The sequence below is a fragment of the Atractosteus spatula genome, chromosome 21, assembly GCF_055471065.1.
Source record: "Atractosteus spatula isolate fAtrSpa1 chromosome 21, fAtrSpa1.hap1, whole genome shotgun sequence".
Classification (NCBI taxonomy): Eukaryota; Metazoa; Chordata; class Actinopteri; order Semionotiformes; family Lepisosteidae; genus Atractosteus; species Atractosteus spatula.
This window is the reverse complement of record NC_142726.1, coordinates 4,082,056-4,104,105: the sequence shown is the minus strand read 5'-3', so window position 1 is coordinate 4,104,105 and position 22,050 is coordinate 4,082,056. Positions and strand designations below refer to the sequence as shown.

Sequence of the window (22,050 nt, the reverse complement as noted above, 5' to 3'; positions counted from 1 at the left end):
TCTCAATGACATAAACATGCTGATTAATGAAGGTGGTACTGTATATGCTGAGGATACGTCTAACTAAAAATTAAATTTGGTTTTCCTAACAGAATTTCCTTAGAGGTGATGGGCTTTATGATCGCATTTTTAAATAACATTTTGTATTTCACATAGTTAGGTGTAAAGTAAGTATTGTGATGGTACAGTAAGTGGAAATATCATGGCTTTGTAGTTCCATTGACCAGACATAAAACAAAAAGGCCAGTCCCCCATTATGCAGGTCTCTCAAAAACTCTTTACAGTACTGAAGATAAAAAAATAAGAGAGCTTTAATACGGGAATGGAAATTCAACCCAAAAGCTCTTTAAAAATCATGTTTCGTTTCCAAATATTTAACGATTCCGTTCTCCTCTTGACAGTGTCTTTTAGAAAATTGCTCTCTGATCCTATCCATCAGGCTCAGAACTTGATTGCCAAAAATTACTTTTTGCCCACTTTCACCATAGCAACTAGAGTCACTGTCTAAGTGCATTTTCGACAAACTGCCATTTAAAGCAATCAATATTCTTTTTCCACAAAAACCTAGTCTTAAAGTAAGAGCTGCCAGCTGAGACATACTGTATATTTGGTTTGGAAACGCCTGAGAACATGACAAAGGCTGTAAAGGACAGGAACTCCATCCTGCTCGTGTGATTATTTTTTACAGGAGCTTATTGATCAGCGAAATAAAAGATAAGGACGAAGTGCATTTGAAAGGTAAATAGTGTTCTGCCTCCTTACTTCAACAGAGTTGTGTCTTTGTGTTCCTGCTTCTCAAGTTCCACTCCCTTTCTTCCTGGTACTGGCCACAGTTGGAATACAAAGCTGTTCCCATGGAAACTTTTCAAGTTTGCTGCGTCCATGCACAGCTTCCCAGGTGTGAATTATGCCAAGTGCACTTATCTTTATCTTCTTCATGGCTGGAGCCAGACATTGCCCTTAAAAGGCTCCAAAACTAAAATTTGAAGTGATCTTTATGAATTATTATAGTCCCACTTGGCCTTAATGTTAGCTAATACCCTTTCGTGAGGACTGGACAGAGCAAAAGCTAGAAAAGCAACAAACTGCCCCTTAAAAAGTAAAGTTGAACACAGCAATATAAACTCTAGTCTTTGAAAGGCAGGTTGGTGGAGACTTATGTAGATCTTGGTTCAAGATTGATCCTGTTTCCCAGGGGCACCTTCACTATGAGCAAACACTGTTCGCGAATAACTCACAGGTTTCCCCAGTAAACTTCACATACAGTATTATTCCTACAGAAATGATCATGATACACCAAGGAGTTCAGTGCCTCTACATTGCACTTTAGTATAAACATACCATTATCTTCATAAAGGATGATCCCCTAAACAAAAAGGATAAGTTCTATCTTAAAATGGGAAGTGGTCACAGTTCAAAGACCATTATATTGAATTTAAACCAAAAAAATCACAAAACAAAGAAGCTGCTTGAATTAAGATACCCAGGTAGGATAAAATATGTCAAACGAATATAACATTCAGGATGAATGATGCCAAAAGGTTCCACAAACAAACAAGGAATGCCTTAAAAGGTCTGGAGCCCCATGTCTGTTTTTCAAATTCAACTTTCTCCACCCAACAGATACATATGGGGCTGTTTGTTTGTGTGTTTTTTTATGCATGTACAGTATACTAAAGAGTCTTACAAGGCACAAGAAACCAGAAAACCCCAGGAGGGGTCAAATTGACTGCCATATCGAAAACAATTGTATTGATAGTATGATAATACAAAAAGTTAGTCTGCTTGAGTATTTTTATTTACCAATGTCTGAAATGTGTTTGGCTGTAATTCCCTGTAATGTATGTGATCGAATCATTGTATTTACTGGAAGAGGGAAAGGTACTTATAGCTATAAAGAGCTTATGGTCAGGTACCTACAGACCGGCTTTTTTTTAAGCAATGGAATCAAATCACTTTGCACTTGCTAGCTTTTTTACATGAGAACAACCAGAAGCAGATGTCTTAAAAATTATAGATTTACCTTTGCGCCAGAGGTGTGGAGCCAGTTTATTGACAAGAACACTGTGTATTTGATACTTTAAGTTTTGATTTATAAAATAGAGTTTTATCGGACAAAAATATTGGAATATTTAATATGCTTTGTTTTGTTCAGATCTTATGTTATGACATGCTTAATTTTAAAATGAAATAAAATGAATAAAATGAATTATTTTACTTATTTATATGACTATATTTTTTTTCTTTTGTTATAGCAGTTACATCATTTACAAAGAAGGGGCTTCTAGGGAAAAATATAATTTCTGGTCTTTTGGGGGTAACTATAAATACATTGTTTTGTTAGGGTGAGCCATCATCAACGAGACTGTTAGTGTGAGGTCCAAAGTTAAGAATCCATCCATCCATTTTCTATCTGTGTTATTCCAATTTAGGATTGTGGGGGAGCTGCAACCTATTTGGCAAGCAACAGGAACAAAGCAGGATACACCCTAAATGGGACGCCAGTTCATCACAGGGCACGGACCCAAACACACACACTCACACACTAGGGCCAATCTTCCCAGAAGCCAAACAACCTACAAGCACGTTTTTGAAATTGGAGCACCTGACAGAAACCCACACAAACAAATACAAAATCTCCACAGAGTTAGCACCTCAGGAACTAAACCCAGGGCCACAGCCCTGTGAGGCAACGAGTTAAAAATCATACAGACAAAATAAAATTCCACAGTGAGCGATCTTTCTGGTTTCATTTTATGTTTACAATAGACAGTGACATCTGTCAAACACATGGAACACTACTGATACTGCAGTTGAATGATGAAACGTGAAACATTGTGCTGTTGATTTTATTGGCACTTGATTAAACTACTGAAATAAAATGTAGCTTCTCAGTGTAGACTGCATTATATGTCACTTCTTACATTTTAAGTACCTTTATGAAAAACATGATGAGCATATGTCTTGAATTGTTCTATCCAATCTACTTTACTTTAAGATGTTTCTATATTTACCTAAGCAATACTTAGCGTCCAGGTTTTTTTAAGCTTGAATGCCATATGTTTAGGAATCTAGAAGACACCTGCTGTTGCCTCAGCCATCACTTTAGTACCCTTGCAAATGAGATTTTCTCATCTCAAGGGCTCTTTTCCTGCTCTAATAAATTGAACCGAACTGAAGGAGAAAAAAAGTAATTTAACTCAAGTTTTTTTTATTCAATCAGTTTTCCTCAGATACATCAGGCAATGTGTTTCCATGAGGATGCTGAAATACACACAGGACTCCAGGCTTAAAAAAGGAGATCGCTTATTTTAAGCGGTCTTGGTTTAACCTTGTGCGAGCAGATGTATTCTTACACCAGCTTCACCAACCTTCTTCTTCGCAAGATAACTTCCTGCCTGTTGAATTATGCAACAGTACAATGAAAAATGAAAGCACATTTGTGGATATTGCTATGGACGGCGAACTGATCTGCAATTGCAAGATTTTTCTACTGAGCCTCTTAAGGATAATGATACGCTTGTGACTGAGTCATCAGGAATTGTCACTGGGGCTGCCTTTTCAAATTTCCTGACTGCATACAGAGGGTGAACTTTCATTAGGGCGTTTACAAATAAAACGGCCCATTTTTCCATAACTTCACATTAATGAAAATCTGCATCCAACAAAAGTCACTTGTGGCTATCACAGATTTAGAATTTCTTGCAATAACATAAAATCAAACATACAGTCATTAAAGTATAAACTGTTCCATGAATATAGAAAAGTTTGATGAAACAGGCTAATATCAAAGGTCTTCACAAATTTACCACCATGCTACTTTTGCATGTCTTCAAAGAAAAAATGCCATGAAACCGTAAGACTGTACCCATTTTTACATGGAATTCCTGGAAGGTTTATCTAAAATAATTCTGTTCTGTTTTTGGTTCTGATTTTATAGCATTAGGAGCTTGAATTTCCAAGTTGAAATTAGAGATTAAAGTGACGTTTCTTCCGCAAACTCATCATGGGTTTTATAATGTGTATTTCAGCAAACTCTGGAATTGAAAAGCACAGGCAAAATATTTTGCTAATGTTAGAGTAAATCTAATGCAGGCAAGTATTACCTACTTTACTTTAGTAACCGATGTAAAGTAAAAGAAATGATGTTACTATATTTACTAAAGTAGAGTACTCCTTTGTTATGAGACTCTTGTGTGGCCAGTCGAAATGGTGTTGTTAAATATACTCATATGTTGCTCATATATTGTGCTTAAAACTGAGATCTAACGTGTTGTTCAGTGAGCCCCATGGCAGTTAATGAACTATGCAGCCTCTCAATAAAGCTGTTGACAGACAAACACCAAACAGGACTGGGTTTGTCAGTATTGTACATATATAGTAAAAATACTAAAATGAAGCTTTATAAATTCTTACTACACCTTCTCTGTATAAATGTAAAGATATTTAAAATACAAAAGCAAATTACATTGGTAAGTTTACAAATTGTTTTTTTTTTTTTTTCAGTCTTGCTGAAATATGGTATATTTTTAAAATGAAACTAATACCTGTAATAACAAGGCGTGTAAGAAAAAACCTTAAACCCATAAATCAAACTACTTTTACATTTAATTAAACATTTTGCATTTACGGTTAACATTAAAACTTTGGAACTTTAGAATAAAAAAGGCAAAACGTGAACAGCCACACATATTCTAGTTTTACTAATTTAAATAATCAGTTCTCACATACAGGTTGCAAAGCTTTAAAAATTCTTACCTCAGATGCATACCTTTTGGTGATGTTTCAGTGACCTGTTATTTGTAGAGGCAGAATGACTTAAAACACTTAATTCCTCAGATTACTTTTTATCCACAAGAGAATGACATTAGCATGTGACTTTCTGTGCTCTTCAGCATTGCCCACAGTATTGGGTTGAGCTGTGTCCTTCTTGCTTGAGTGCAGTTCTTATCCCTAACCTTTCTCTTCCCTGTCTGAATGTGTCTGTCTCTCCGGCTTCAGCTGAGGAGCTCTCCACTGTCAGTTATAGAGGAGTTCTCAATCAGCTGATCCCTTTCCTCCTGTAAGTCATCCTATAGCTGTGCACCAGGGTCCCCTGCCTGTACATACAGTAGCATGAATCTATGTAAATCAAAGCCTAAGCTCTTCAGTATCCATTATTAACAGCTACGACAAAAGCCTTATTTTTTATTGTCATTCCTACCAGCATGAAGGAATCTAATCTGATAATCTAGTCTGATTTTTAAAGAATTGCTGTCCTGCCTCAGTACACTATTTACGGCAATTCTGAAGTAAGATCTTTATCCTGCCTTGTATAATCGAAGGAGTTTAATTGGTTGCCCCACTAGATTTAAAAAAAAAACAATGACAATCAGCACAAGAAATTACATCTATCCTGTTTCTTCGTTTTATCCTCTCAGAAAACCAGATTTTAATGTTTTTCACCATGTAATTAGATAATCCTACATATTCAATTCTGCTACCAAAAAAACATGCCTTTTCATTTCCATCTGCGTTTAACACAGCATGTTGGATATTAGTGGCATGTAATCTCAGTGACCATTGTATTAATTAGACCTATGAACAGAAAACAAGCGAGTCAGCTATAATGTACTTATAAAGTTCTCATGATACCAAGTGAGGAACCTCCGTGTTTAATCTTGCATGCGTTAGACCACTTTTTAGAAACATCCCACTGTGTTGGGTTTTTAACTTGCTGATATCAGTTTATGTTCTTTTACTGACAGAATCACAGCAAACTCAGAAGATAAAATAGGATCTATTTTTATTTTTCTCATTAGTTCACCTAAAGAAAGTTACCAGAGTAGAGGTTATGAATTCCCAATTTGAAGGTTATGAGGTCAGCTGTTAGCACACTGCTGTGGTATAAGCTTAGGCTCTCAGGCCTAGTTCAGTCTGAAATGGTCCACTGGATAAATTAGTACAAATATAAGTCACGTTGGACGAAAGTGTCAAATTGTGTTTTAAGTTTCTAGTTAAAAGTTTAATTGAATCTCAAATCAAATACATATTTCATATTCTTGGGTGAAAAAATACATTTGAAGAATTGTTATCGTTGTTAAAAAATGTTGTAAAATGTCCCCAAAAAAGGGTTTTGACAAATAAAAATACTGTACACCGAATACTTCAAGTGTCGTTCACCTGGGCCACCTCAAATTCCGCCCGTTTTCAGCGGGACTGCACGGCAATTTGTGAATGAGGTTTGATCGCCATCTAGTGGGAGATGTTGGTATCACATAATCTCCAAACTCCTGCAGTCGATAGTATGGACGGTTGAATTGAAGGCAAATAGAAATGGGGTGTATTTTCCGGTGGAAAGTCAAAGAGCCTGTCCAACTCTGAAACAGACATGCCGCCTTCACAGTGACACCATCTGCTTTTTGATATTTCACAAATTGGAAGCAAAGGTTTGTTTTAAAAGTCAGTCGTGAAAAGATATGAGACAGCTCTATAGAAGATAACGTCTCTTTCTGAGCAGAAAGTCGAGTGCACATAGCAAGACGTTTGAAAACTGCCACTCCAAAAGGCCAATGAGGTTGTACAAAAGCAACTCAAAATAATATCGATAGCATACTTTTCTAATCTAGAGGGAGATACTCCAGGATACATCTGTGGTTAGACGTCATTTTCATGAATCTTACTTTCTAAGCAATGTAGCTATTTCACACATTTTGTTTGAAAATTAGCATCACCGACGCTTCTCCTGTTAGTTTATGATGTGAACAAGCTATTTTGACTATGATTGCTGGCTGCCCTAGTTTTGGCGATAACGTTAGTTAAGAATAATAATTTAAAAAAACAAAAGCCATTGTAATACTGGCAATCATATAAAGCATATCCTTCCAGATTTGATCTTCCGAGAATAACAAAGTACCGCCTGGCACCCTGAACGTCCTAGTCCTCTGCGCCGTCGAGTCTGACGCCGTCTTGCCTTGATGACGTAACGGCAATGGCCGCTCTCACTGTGTAGAGCAGGGTTTATGAATCTCTCCGATAGAAGAAAAAACAATCCAGATATTTATTACTGTGTACAGCTTTACGCTTGGACGGGGAGAGACGGGGCAGTAGTTACGATCACACTCCTGTCTCAAAAGACGTACAGGTTGGCAACGGTAACAATCAGATATCTGTTATTTTTTGTCATTATTTTTTTGAAGGGGGGAGGTCTGTATTGTTGATGAACAGGGAAGCATGGCTGCTTAGCAGATTAGGAAGGGGGCTAAAACCAAGAAGGTATTTTAAGGGGGGGAAAGTAGTTGTTGTCCCGGAAAGGTAAGTTAAATCTGTTTTATAGGGATTTTAGGCGCTCTCATGATGCATCTGCAGAGACGGTGTTCTGCCTGGTTCACTGAAGGCAGTCGTGGGGCCTGCTGTCTTCCAAGCCGCTATATTCTTCATTGATTCACTCATTTATTTGGTGGCGTAATAGCCGAGCGAGTGAAGTTATAGGCAGGGGGTAAGTTCATAGGAGTGCGATTTGATCGATAATACCTAATCCTGCACTGTATAGAAAGACAATTGAAGGAAAACGAAACCCTTGCTATCAGGTTGTAGACTAGGCTATTTATCATCTAAACCTTTTTATGCAGGCCAATTTGTTTTAGTTATTTTTATCGAGGTGTTTTGTTTGGATTTATGTGCAAATTCTAAATTGTACGTACAATTTTACTTTTCGTTTTAGTCCTGCTCAACGGACGATCGTAGTTTTTACACAAGTCACGTAGTTTTCGCTTGCTAGATTAACTTGTAGATCGTGGCTAGACACTAGAATGTCTCATTCTTGTACTTATAAAATGAGCTATTAGCATTATTCTGCAAATCTCAACAAACGGCAATATAGTAGGGTAGCAATTTTTTAGACAACATCCTATTCTCTTTTTATATGTGCGTTTTTTCAAGTTTTTCACAGAAATCTGATATTCTTAAATGAAAAAATAATAGATTTACCATTTTAAAACTGAACAGCTATTCTCTCTTGGTCATTTATATACAATAATAATTTACTTTTAAGCTTTGTTGTTAAGCTCACTTTCCTCGGTGGGCAAGGCTACAGAGGACAACATAATGTGATAAATAATGAGAAAAGTTGACACCTGCTTCCTGAAAGTGTTTTTGAATCCCAAGTAAAGACAATTAAAAGAGCAAAGAAATCCACTTCATGCTTTAAAAGAAATTAACCAACTCCCACCTCTTACCAAGCCCTATACTACTTGAGTCTGATCCTGGAGTAGTGAAATTAAATGCTGCATTAAATAGTATACTAGTGACAAATGTCAAAACTTCGGTAATCGGCTTTGATTTTCTGATATATCTGACAGGGGGATAGAAAGTATATCTGATCTGTGGAGAACTATTCCTCAGTCAAAGGCTAGGCTTTAAAATCAGTGTTCAAATTAATTTACTTTTCTTCTGATCTGTGTGTTTACAGTGTGAGTTATAGGGTCTTTATTCTGCTCGTCTCCTCTCTGTAGAGTCGCCTCCAATGGATGCAACTGAAAGCCCCAGTCATGACAGACAGTCCCTGGAAGAGAAAGAGACCTCGGACAGCGAGATGCTGAAAGAGGACAGTCAGGAGGGTGGGGCAGAGTCGGACCTGGAGGATCTAGAGGACGAGGGTGGGGAGAGAGTGTCGGACCAGGAGGAGGAGGAGGATGGGTATGGAGAGGAGCTGTGCCACGAGGTCCCGTCAGGTGCAGCATTGACGAGGGGGCGAGGGGTGAATTGCTCGGACGATGAAGAGGAGGAGGATCGAGTCAGCCAAGAGGCGAAGTCCCCCGACTCGGAGCCTGATCTGGGCCGGGAGAAGCTTTTGTCTTCCCCGCTAGCGGAGGAGGAAGAGGAGGAGGACGACGAGGGGGTGAAGGCAGCAGCCGTGGACAGCCGGGTGAGCGATCTCAAGGACGAGTCCTCGTCGGTGACGCGGGAGCTGGACGAGCACGAGCTGGACTACGACGAGGAAGTGCCTGATGAGCCGAGCGGCGCCGTCCCTGAGGACGAGGACGGGGACAGGGTGCCTGGGGAAGAAGGAGAGGAGGAAGAGGCAGACCCTGAGGATGAGGAAAAGAAGGAAAAGAAGAAGGACTCCCAGCAGCCAGAAAAAGTCGCTGAGCCCAAAAGGGCAGAGGAGCCCAAGGCTCCTGAGAGGGGTCGGAGAGATTCCTTACGAGATAAAAAGAAAGATGACGATGATGGAGAGATCGATGAGGGAGAAATAGATGTAAGTGGAGAATCTCTTTTGTTTTAAGATCAACTTTGTTCTGAACGTTGACAGCACAGTGTTCTAAAGAGCAGGTGTTCATTTTATTTCCTAAATGCGTTATTTTTCACCAAGCTTTGCTATAAATGTGAACCTTCGGAGCAGATAAAGCTTCTGTAACCAAACTACTCTTCACCATGCTCAAGTAAAGAGCTTGTTTTCACACTGCAGATCTGGAGCAGCAACATGTCAGCCAGCAGTAGGACAGACTGCACTCTCTGGTCATTTTTATCCCTTGGCGTTTCTGTGTGGTGTTCCAGGGACCCCCAGATGATGTTCCCAAAAGCGAACTGGACAGACTTCCAGTGTTCTCCTTCATTGAATCAGTTCACTTAGAATGAAGTTAAAATTTATATTTCCTGTAGAACAGGGGTTGACAAGGAGTGTTTTAATGCAGTAATTCTTAAAGGTCACCCTAAATCACCTGTTATTTCAAGATTAGGCACACTTGTTTAAGCGATTGATCAATGAAGCAAGTCATTGGTGAAGGCAACAGTGGTAGATGAGGGCAGATGGATATTATTTTCCAAATGATTTCTAAATTGCTTAATTGAATACACCACCTATTTAACATAATTAAGATGCCTTCAGAAATTTATGGTTTAAAGTCTGACTATGAAACCTGTTGGACTGTTGATTACCCCTGGTACAGAGTGATAACGTTTGCATTTATTTCCCATTTTCTTAATATGGTATTGAAGTGTTGGGTTGTTTCTTAGGTCTCAACCCCAGTTTTGTATAAGGATCCCTTTGTGTCTAAGGGTAGAATTCCCTAGGCAGTGTGTATTACATACGAACTCTTAACCCCTTGGAACCAGATTCTGTGTAGCATGGGAGTATTTCATCTCAACACAGTTTTCTGCAGTTCCAGTTGATTTGCACAGTGATGATTAGAACCTGTGATCTCCAGGCAGTTGAGTTTATATTCTGCTCATTAGGTGTGTAAGTATGAGCAGCACATGAGCTGCTCTGTCTCAGCTGTTTCTTTCTACCTCATTTCATCTCCTGACACTGTATCCTAATTGTACTTCAATTCACATGTGTATATATAGGTAGTCCTCGATTTACACACTCTTTAATTTGCATGTTTTTGATTTGAAGTGCCTCATGAAGATATCACTTCTTAATTTAGGAGGATACTGTAGTTTACTTTAACACTCTCTGGGGGCTACAGGCAAATTGATGGAGGGTTCCAGATAATATACACTGTGCCTATCCAGCCTGTAGTAGCGCAGTGTGGAGGTCAGTAGTTTAGTATATAGCTACATTGAAACCAGAACATTTTCCAACGTGATGGGATTTGAAGATTTTCCTTCGAGGGACAGAAATGAGGGCGGCACAGTGACGTGGCGCTGGGCTCCTGAGTTCAGTTTTTGCTATCCGTGTGGGGTTTGTATGTTCTTCCTGTGTTCGCATGGGTTTCCTCCAGGCGCTCGGGCTCCCTGCTACAGTCCAAAGACAGAGAAACCAGGAGGTGAGAAAACTGGCCCTGGTGTGCGCGTGTCTGTGTCTGCCCTGTGACGCACTGGTGTCCCTTTCAGGGTGTACTCCACCTTGCACCTGTCACCTGTGGGTTAGGCTCCGGCATCCCCGCGACCCTGAATAGAGTAAGGCAGTTAGAAAGTGGATGGGTGGAAAGAAATGGAAATATTAATTATTAACACAACTGCCTTATTACTGTGTGCCACAAACATTCATGTTTGCAATTGCTAAATAACTAAGAACCTAGTAATCTCAGGGTTTACATATCTGATACAGAGGTTAATTTAGATGTTTTTTAGGGGTTTTCTTATCTTATTTTAATTAATACATGTATTATTAATCGGCAGTTTGTAAATAGTGACTTTAATTTGTATTTAATTAAATAATCTTTAAAATCCAGCCCTGTCTTACGGTCTCGGTCACCAAAATGTTCACCCTGTATGTTCACATGTATGCTGCCTGTTTTCGGGTCTTCTGCTTTTTAATAAGTGATTGTTTAAATGCATTAATCAAAAAAGAGTTTAGGCAATCAGCACTCTAACAAGCTAATTATATTGTTGATTTTCTGTGACAGAGCTTGGCTGAAATGTTTCACTTATTAAAGCACTAGCTAAGCTAAGCAAAATGTAGCATTTGTTTAAACATACTGTACATAACCCAGGAGCTGGTGAAAAGTATACAGCTGCACACCTGACTTTGTTTACAAGGCACTTGAGTTATTGACAGCTCAAAAAAGCTTCACACTTGAAACCTTTTTTTTAAAAGCTTTTTTTAAAAGCTGGTTTCCTAGGAGCTCAAACACTGACGCACCTGCACACTCATATCTTTTCTGACTGTGACTAATTTGATTTTTAGTTGAGGCTGTTGAGGATCTAAATTGGAATTGCTGTGATGGCATCATTGTGGCTGTTGAAATGGTGAAAGTGGTGAAGAAAGTTTTTTTTGATGAGACTCTTCTCTGGATCCATCAAACAGCGCAGATAGCTGGTTTCATTCACAATGGAAAGATTTGGGTTAGTTTGGACAAACTCCAGCCAAGTTGTTTCATTACAACTATTTATTCTCTCAGTACAAGAGAGAAGCACATCATTTAGATCAATTTTGCAAAACCTATGCCAGAATAAATGTCCATGCCATTGTTTTATGAATGCAACTTTCTTATTTAGGCTTTGTCTTGCTGTGAAGCAGCTGTAATGTCTGCTTCACATGAATACAAAATCTAATGTGAATTAAGACAGATCAAATAATTTATAAGGGAATTATTGGAATTATGGCACGCTCTTAGTATCCTTTTAGAACTGCTTACCATTCTGTGACTCAGCTTGGCTTGTTGCAGTTGGAACAGATCTGGGGAGTTTGCTTATTTCAGTATGCAAAGATAAGATGAGATCACTTTATTGGCCATATACAATTTCTTGCATTAGGAATTTGTCTTTTCGCATACCCCAGCTTGCTTCCCTTGAGACACACAGACAGGGAGAGAAGCATGGGGTCAGTGCGCAGGGTCAGCCATTGTACAGCACCCCTGGAGCAGTTGGGGTCTTGCTCAGGGGCCCAATGGAGTAGGATTCCTCTGCCGGCCGCGGGATACGAACCGGCAACCTTCCAGCCACAGGCGCAGATCCTTAGCCACAGAGCCACCGCTGCGCCCAAGGCAGGGACAGTTTAACTGTCGTTTTTTTGACACTCTGGTACAGTTGAGCGTTTTCTGAAAAGCTGTCAAGTGTGGGAGACTGACAGTATTCCCCGTTCTTTCCAGGATGATGACTTGGAAGAAGGCGAGGTGAAGGACCCCATGGATCGGAAGATAAGGCCCCGTCCCATCTGCAGGTTTTTCATGAAAGGTATCTTGTTCCTCTCCATTTCTTAGGTTTGCGCAGGTCAGTGTCTTTCCAAAGGCACTAGATGGATGGATGTTTGTTATCTCGCAGTTACAACCCTTACGCCGGTGTTGTACATGCTTGAAGGCTTGCCAAGGCATGTATCCTCAGAAGAGTTCAGTGTTGTCTTTCTTGCACACAAGGTCATGGCACAGGTGGCAAAGTGAGGTTTTGACTGTTGCTGCTCTCACTAATTCAGTAGCACTGCAGACTCTCGGGCACCTGTCTGACCAGGTTGGTGATGTCCAGCAAGCTGGGTAAACCCTGGTCAATTTCAAACCCCAGTAGCCCCTCAGGTAAGCGTATATTGGCCCATAGGAAATCTTGCTCGAAAGGGGCACTAGTGGTATAGCTTGGATTCAAACAAGCACTCTCTGGAAACAGAAAGGCCCAAGCTGTGCGCTGAAGAAGACTTTTTGCAGGTACCCTCAAGCTTTGGTTAGATGTGCTCCACGACAGGATTGTCAATCTAACCCTTTTCATACGTGTTAGGTCCATCATTTCCTTGATTATCATACGTGGAAAGTTGAGATACTGTTTTATAAAATCACCCTTTTGTTTGGGATTAGCTTAGGACTAACTTTGGATTTTCTTTGTCCTCTAGGAGTTAATAAGGCAATTTCTTATATCCATCTCCAGAATGATTGATTACTTTTTAACCCTTTCCAGGTAACTGCACATGGGGAATGAATTGCAGATTTATCCATCCGGGGGTGAACGACAAAGGAAATTATTCTCTCATAGTCAAGCCCGACCCCTTCTCACCCAACGGAGGGCCCCCAGTTGGACCTCATCCTCTCATGCCTTCAAATCCATGGGTATGCCTTGTTTCTACCTTTCACAGCAATAACTGCTTCCATTGCAAAAAGTGCTGAATCTTTTCAACCGGCTAATGTAACCTAGATGAGTCTCTCAGTGGCCAGTCTGTAAAAGCCTAATGAGTGTAAACTGAGCAGAATTTCACAAAATCCCACTGATCATGCATAGTACACTTACTATCTGGTCTGTTGGCACTGGAAAGTGCATGTGAATTCAGAAATCCTCCTCTTTCTCTGTCGGACTGCAGACACAAAATGACCATGTTGTATTCTGTTAGTTTCATTTTTAACCTGTCAGATCTGAACTGCTCACGCTGCAGATTCCCACATTTTGAGTTTTGGCACTTGCATGCAACGACCTGTAAAGCGAGTCAATACACTGGCTACTTCTATTTGTCTTCCATATGTCAGTCAATTCTTGATAGTCTCTCAGGAATTGATAGTTTTGCCAGTAGAAAAAGTAGGCAAATAAATTCAGGCCATGAAGGGTTAAGGCAAAGTTAAAGATTGGTTAAAACTAGGATATTTCTTCACGGTCAGTTGTTTGCTTGGTAGTTTATGCTTAAACATTATCGCAGAATGGAATATACTGATTGCCTGTATTGGATTTGCCTTCAGGATATTATAATAATAATATAATATCACTTTATTAACCCTTTACAATCTCTTGCATTAGGAATTATCTTTTCGCATACCCCATCTTGACACAGATAGGGAGAGAGCCTGGGGTCAGAGCGCAGGGTCTGCCATTGTGTATCTGTAAAAGATTGGTTAAAATTGTGATATCGCTAGACTTATTTTATCTTGTTTGTTGATAGGAATGCTGTAATACTTAGATATTACTGTAAACTATACTACATGTTTACTACATACTACACAGTAAGTCTGAGAAATAACGGCTTTAAATGTCACTATAAAAAGTGGGAAAGAAAACATCTTCCCTCGAATCAGGCTACCACTAGGTGGCAGCAGTGGAATTCAAGACCTTTTCATTTTACTGAGGTTCGATGTTAAAGCACCTAGTGGTGGCCTTTTAAGGTGACTTAACTGGAATTAAGTTCAAAAAGCAGCATCAAGCATAAACAAGCTGATGATAGCTTACTGGTTTTGAAATGTCCCAGTGAAGGCACTGTCAGAAGTGGGAAAATAAGTATGCACTGTAAAACAGAATTTCATTTCACTTTAAAATGTTTTTTTAATCCTCGGGGGGCATTTTAAACAGAAGTCGGTTTTCTGTCATAGAGCACTTTATGTACAGTTCTCCTGTACATAAATAAATAATTGTAGCATAAAAACAGACAACAAATAAAATTACATTACTAAGAAACATAATATGTATAAATAAATAAAAACAGCAAATGGACCATAGAAACGATTGAAAGTAACTGTGTAATATTGAAAGAGGTACTAAAATACATGGATATTTGTAGAGGGGGGATTTACCATAGTATCTTTTAGGAATTTGAATATTGTGGGGCAGATTGTGCTCTGTAATGGCAGTGTTCTAGGAAGAACACTAAAGGCATTGAAAATATGTTTAGCATTAGTAAGATTGCATCATGCATTAACAATGTCACATCAGTTCCTTTGAATTTCTTAATAGTTTTAATTAGGAATCTGCATCAGCGTCTGAAGACAACTGAAACTGTTCTTCCTACTATCTACTTTTCAGCGTGATCTCAGCCTCCGTAATGCTCGTTTTTGGGATTTAGTTATGTATTTGTAATGTTCTTATAATTACAGTTCTTAATTTCTTGAAAATTTTCTGATTTAAAGTTATAAGTTCTTTTAGATAATACAATTTATCCCAACCAAAATGTTTTCATATGAAAGATGAGGTTATTTGTGAAAGTGTTTTTTTTTTCAACTGAAAGCAGGCTATGTAAATTTCACAGGTACTGCAATATGTGAGAAGTAGTTGGACAGAGAATAGACAAGAATGTGCTATATGTAGTTAGCTACTGGTAAAAAAAATTATAAATGTGTTGTTTTTACATGTTTGCTGGCTCTTTATAATGGAGATTGTTTAATGTATATCGTTTTTAGATGGTTGATTTCATATGGCTCTTCTAATTAATTTGAAAATCCTAGAAAGCATTTTGGCATTTTGTTAGAATTCTATCAATGTGGAAAAATAAATCTCTGCAACGATTCAAATGAATTTGAAAATGAAAATCACTTGATCATTTGTCAACAAAAGTTTTTTTTTTTGCCAAAGCATTCTGGTCAAACCAAAGCCCTTTCCTTGTCAGGACACAGGGTGCGTGTGCACACGTGTTTATTTTATTTTTCCGTGTGCCGTGGCCACATTAACATCCCTAAATAGCATTTTTCATGCCAGAATTCAGAAAAAAAAGGGAGCAGGGGCATACTTTCATCCCACAAACAAAGGCGATAACTTCAGCGATAACTAGTTAAATTGCACACTCCCTATTCTCTGCGTCGGGCTGGTTCAAAGACGTGCCTGCCGGCCATTGTGCTGTGCAGGATTCCCCCTACTGTGGTCCGTGACGTTGAAGGTACATGAGATGTTGGGGTGCTCTTGGCCCCCATGCCTCGTGTGCAGGAGCTGAAGCTGGTCTTTTCTGTCTTGCAGGGGGGGCCAGCAGTGGAAGAACTGCCACCTCCACCACCTGTGGAGCCCCCGGTGGAGAGCGCCTGGGAGAGAGGACTCCGGCACGCCAAAGAGGTACTCTTGCCGCACCCGCTAGTAATCTGCTCTGCGTGTGTGTGTGTGCGCGCACTAACTCAGTGGCTCCTCGTGGGCCGGTTTGTGTAGTGTCGAGTGAAACAAGAGGCCCCAGATAACATGCTAGTTCATTACAATGAAGCTTCCCATTGATACTGCTAGGCAGACTGGAGCACTGGCCATATAGCATCTTACTTAACAGTACAGGAACAGAGACTACTGGGGGTTTGGAGCACATGACCATCACTCGGCCCTTCCCACTAACTCTTCCTTCCCTATTTCAGGTTGTCGCCTCCCACTAGCAGAGTTACTTAACTAAAGGGTTCCGGCCAAGAGCTTTATTGGAAATGTCATGAGTTAGTGAGTTACACTCACCCTAAACACCAAAAAAAACAACACAAAATCTGATAGAACAGAGCTCGAGTTTTCTGTCATAGAGCACTTTATGTACTGTTCCCCTATACATTAATAAATATATAATCATAAATTAATCTCTCTTGCCAAGCCCCATTTTACTTTTCTTTCCACACCCCTCCCTCCACCTTCATCTTCAATCTTTCAGCAGCTCCCTGGCTCATTCCTTGCCATTCCCTCAGCCAGGCGAGTCATGCTAAATACACTTCAGTACGTTTCAAACAGTCAGTACATTTAATTTCTCAAGTAGGAATTAACTACTGATGTTTGTGCAGAAACGTGAGCTTGCCATTTTATCGTGTTACCTTTTGGTAGTTTGCCGTGTGCTTACTAAGCACTTAGCCAGGAAGCACCGCTCTAGCTGCAGTGTTGTGAAGAGATTTGGTGGCAACGGGTGATTGTAAATGTATTTGTTTAGGGTATGTACAAGGGAGAACTGCTTAGCTCGTGTAAGAAAAAGTGGGAGGACAAGCTATTCTCATGCGGGGTTTCTTCCTTACGTTAAATTCATTGTCATCAACGGGAAGTTCTCTGTGTCACAGCTTGTCTGTTAGTTTAAGTATACTTTTCTAGAACCGGAAACTAAAATCTGCTGCTGGAATCTTGACCGCATGTGTGATCAGGTGCCAATATCTGCTTCTTTTCATGCATTGTGAGTAAAGGTGAAATTTAGTGCTTGTACAAGTTTGTTTTTTTTGTTTGTAAATCCAGCAGATAAAATAGATTCGTTCCTGAGCAGTTTCTTTTGTAGGGTGTACATTTAGATAACATTCATTTGTGCCGAAAGCAAAGGTTTCCAAACTGTGTATGAAATTGTGTAGGATAAAATCCTTTATTAATGTTTTTTTTTCACCATTTGTGTAATCTGTAAAGAGACCAACAAATAAAGATTTATCTCATCTTGTTCCCTGTTTGTTCCACTTCCTCAATGGTCCTTCACATATGTAATCAGTTTTGCACACCAGGTATTGCCCTCTCTGGCCTACCTTATTTATTGACCTTTCTTAATCTGGAAAACCCCACAAAACTCCTATTCCAGTGCCTCCTGATGTGTCCTCAAACCCTTTACATACATGCTCTAGATGGTGATTTAACCTTGCAGTTTATGTCAGTGAAACCCTTGCACTTACCGCTTGCTGTGAGGCATTATTGTAAAAAGTCAGCCGGACATCTTTAGTTTACACATTCAGTATTTCTACCGCAGAAGAAAATACAGATGCCTTGCATGAAATTAATTAATCTTCTAGACTTAGAAGCTTATATTCTTTTTCATCTGATGATCCCTAGGTTCTGTCTGCCCTAATTCAAAAATATAACTTGAATTAAAAAGGTAGAAAATCGTGGTGGATCATACATATCTGAATAATTATTCTGTTTCACTGTGTCGTTTTAACTAGTGGGGATGTCTGACAGGTGGAGCCCCAGAGGTGCTGTTATTTATCTGAAATGAAAAGACTGAAGCCCCCATAAAGAAATTTTGACAGGAATTTGTAGGCAAGGGTGGGAAGGACAGTGCAATCTGGTAGTAAGTTTTTAAAATGCTGGATTTACGTGTGCTGATTTGTGCTGTTTTGTCAAGGGAAATATCTCAAGTAGTGGCATGAGATTATGACATGCTGCCCTGAACAGGTTAAAGTTATTAACTTCTCTGCCTGTTGAATCTGGGCTCTGTAGGTCTTAAAGAAAGCTACAATACGGAAGGAGCAAGAGCCCGACTTCGAGGAGAAGAGATTCAATGTGACGATTGGAGAGGACGAGCGGGATTTCGATAAAGAGAATGACTTCTTCAGGGAGAGGACGTACCGTATCACGAGAGAGATCCGAGACCCTGGGTTAGTACAGACTGCTAGCAGATAAATGCTGACCAGATCAAAAGTATTTCATTAAGTCATAGCTGGGCTAATGTTTTATAAGGAAAAAAACTAAAACAGCCCCCTAAAAGGTAAATTTTTATCGCTTGGGTAATGACAGTGTTATTATGATCATAACCATTTAAGCATAACCCTTGTTATTGTGTATATAAACAGGCATTTTTAGTTTTTTATTCATTATGTGCCATACACATGCCTGCGCAGACACATTTAAAGAGAAGGGGGTTTAGACACTCAGATGCATATTCGAAATTAAAAAGTAAATCTAAGGGATTTGAATAAACTTTGTGTGCAAGAGTAACTGTATTTGAATAGAACATGATTTACAGTATATGAATATGGTTCTGGACAAAAGAAAAGATCATGCATGTGGTTCATGTGGGTCTGTAAAATTGAAGAAGCTAAATTTAATTTACACATTTTTAGGATGTGTGCATTTTTTATCATTCTTGCTAAACACATTTGTAGTTGCATTTGTTTTAATTCATGTTGCAGTCTTCTGCCTCAAGTCTTAATGGTCTGTCTGTTTCCTTTTCAATGCATCAGAGATATGGAGTACAGGGATACAAGCTATGGGTAAGAATGGCTGAGTCCATCAGTGGAGTAGAAGCTTGTGCTTTACTTAAAAGCACTTTTCTGTCTTGAACATTTTAACCCTTCATTTCTACTGTGTGCATGTTTTTTTTTTCTAAAGGTTTCAGGCTCTTTATTGAACTCTGCCATAGAAGGTCAATCCATAACTTTAAAAGTGTTGCGTCCAATAAAGAACTTTTGTTATAAAGAAAATTAAACACAAAAAGACGATTTTTGTCTCAAGTTTGACATCTTGGGTTTAAAAATGTGCTGTTCAGCGTATTCTCTTTATATTGCAGCAAATTACAAATTTGCTATTGGTGATTATAAAGCAATACCTGAACATGACATACAGACAGAAACCTGAACTTCTAAGATTTTAGATGTTTCCTGCTGTTGGCCTTATGCTCTTTCTTATGGTCCGGTCTGGCATACAGATGCAGTAATCGAGCCTTAATTCCTTCATTTATTAATGTTTTCCTTTTCCTGTTAGGTTGTAGATTATTGATTTCACCACCAAGATCCATGTTTTATGCCCACTTTAAACCCTGGCTTGATTGTCTGCTGTGTAGAACTTATAGTTGCCTTATACGTTGGAGTCGCCTGCATGTTCTTGATTGATCATCTCTTAAGGTGGAGATCACCACTAGATGTCTTTTTGATCTGCTTGCAGGAATGACCCCTACGCAGACTCCTACTACGATTACGAAATGGAGTGCCTCTGGCGAGGGGGGCAGTACGAGAATTTCAGGGTTCAGTACACGGAGGCAGTGCCGTACCATTACAACGTAAGCTGTGCTGATGTCCGAAAGGGGACTAGAGCTTGTGTCCTGCAGGATTCGGTTTAGCAGATGTTTGTTCTTTAGAGAGTAATGTTTAATGTCACTAAGGCAATTATTTTTATTATTATATAGCTGTTTCAAAGTGCTGGGAGGCACTGTGTCACAGTGGTTAGCATTGCTGCCCAGCAACACTGGGGTGTTGGGTTAATTTCGGGGTTACCACCTGTGTGTAGTTTGTACATTCTTCTTGTGTGCACATGGATTTCCTCCCACAAAACCAACTAGTAGGTTAATTGGCTTCTGGAAAATTAGCCCTGTGTAAGCGTGTCCATGTTAGTTCTTTGTGTGCCTTGCGTCCTATCCAGAGTATTGTGCCCTTTGCTTGCCGGGATAGGCTCTGGCTAAAAAATTATGGATTATCAAGTCACAATTCAAATGAAAATATCTAGAATATACCCACGCCAATTTCTAGTTCTTATATGCGCTTTTTGTTTGCATTTTATGTATCCAGAATGCCTTGGCCTTGTTTGTTGTTTGCTGCTATATTCCTCCCATACAGTATAACAGAGTGGTGTTTTGCCAATATTCTGCTTTCTATCTTAAAAAAACACAAGAATGGTTACAAACTAGGGGAGGAATTAGGCCCTATTTAACCAGTTTGGCTGCTAAAATAATACCTTACTTTTACATAACACTTTCCATTCAAAATGTTTCTTCCACCACTGAAGTACAGAGCCCACCTGTGTAACGTGCCACAGTCAGTACACACAGGCACCCTCACTGCACAGGAGATAAGGTGGAGAACTGAGAAAATGATTAACCAAGTTGAATGAAGGAAGAACTTTAGACTTAGGCCTTCCTAGAGACCAATTCTAACTTGGTCTGTAACCTGCTGGCCTTTTTGTTTTCCCTGACTTCTGAAACCTAGTCTTACTGGCTGGTTCTGTTTGTCCAAAAATGTGTCTCAAATCAGCAATACTAGTGCCCCTGACACAGCACAATTCCATTCAATTTAGATCCTTAACCTCGTTGTTTGTCGTCTTGCCAAGGGCCTGCGCTGGTCTAATCTGATACCAGAGCGGCCAGTGCTTGTCGGTGTGTTAAGACGTTTTATAAAGGAGCCAAATTGCAGACAGCTGGAGTCGATTCCTTTAATAATCTTGCGCAAATATGGAAACCCCTTCAGCTCTTTCTAAATCGTGAGGGTTAGTGGCCAAGCCCAGTATCGACACACCAGATCCAGCTGCTCCAGTACACCCCCTGCTCTTCAGAACCACGGTGGGATCTTTAATGACCAAGTAGCGAGGACTTGAGTTTAATTTCTCTTGCGAAGGGGCAGCGTCTTCCACAGCATCAAGTCCTTGGTCCCCACGCTGCTGCATTGGTTGTTGGAAATTCTTCTCCAGAGGGAAGAGTGCCGCCTAATTATTCGAGAATTTTTTGGAACAATCCATTTCCTCAAGGGAGCGAGGTGCTTGCTTCAGCCGCAGGGCGTTCCCATAGGACCAGGTCCTTTATGAGTGAAAACGCAGCCAGGCGAAGCAGGCGTGGCCTGGGTCCCGCCCTGTCGCGCGAGACGCGCCGCGCAGGAGTTTCCCCTCCCGAACGAGCGTTTCGCCGCTGCGGTTTCCCCAGGAGCGGGAGCGCGACACCAGGGACCGCCAGCGGGACCGGGAGCGGGAGCGGGAGCGCGAGCGCGAGCGGGAGCGGGAGCGCCGGCAGCGCGAGCGGGAGAGGGAGCGGGAGCGCGAGCGGGAGAAGGAGAGGCAGCGCAGGAAGGAGGAGTGGGAGAGGGACCGGCTGAAGCGGGATGAGAAGGAGCGGCCCAGGGAGCGCACGCGGGAGCGCGAGAAGGAGAAGGAGAAGCCCAAGCCGAGGACGCCACCTCCGCCGCGGTGAGTGCTGCATGCTGGGATTGAGCCGACATTGACGTGACTGTGCGTACATTGACACATGTACGTCATGATCGTGCCCTTATCTAGAGCTTATCAGGACAAGTATTGGAAGGCAGCGGCAGCCTCAGGTGCCATGAAGGAGCTCATTTAAATGTAAGGGCCTTCGGCATAAAGCAAAGGCTTTTGGATTTGAAGTGACATTGGCAGTTGGTTTCTCAGTGACGTCAGGTTAGGTCAAGCATGCAGCTGAGGGTCCTGTTTCCCCTTGTGCAGTGAGCTTGTGTAGCTCCCTCATTTGGCGCTCTTGTCACTGTGGCCAATTTATACATTATCCCTTGTGTACTAGCCAGGGTGTACAGTTAAGCTTAT

General features: G+C 40.4%; 1 protein-coding gene across 1 annotated transcript in view; it reads left to right on the top strand.

Annotated features, from left to right (window-relative positions):
- The first annotated feature begins 6,971 nt into the window (after positions 1-6,971).
- zc3h18 (zinc finger CCCH-type containing 18) overlaps positions 6,972-22,050 on the top strand; it is a 38,629-nt gene continuing 23,550 nt past the window's right edge. Inside the window, exons 1-8 of the mRNA XM_088939007.1 lie at positions 6,972-7,133; positions 8,495-9,238; positions 12,519-12,603; positions 13,309-13,457; positions 16,054-16,146; positions 18,235-18,392; positions 19,678-19,792; positions 21,422-21,681. Of these exons, the coding sequence (XP_088795133.1) occupies positions 7,002-7,133; positions 8,495-9,238; positions 12,519-12,603; positions 13,309-13,457; positions 16,054-16,146; positions 18,235-18,392; positions 19,678-19,792; positions 21,422-21,681 (1,736 nt within the window). The 5' untranslated portion in view covers positions 6,972-7,001. The remainder of the gene's footprint in view (positions 7,134-8,494; positions 9,239-12,518; positions 12,604-13,308; positions 13,458-16,053; positions 16,147-18,234; positions 18,393-19,677; positions 19,793-21,421; positions 21,682-22,050) is intronic.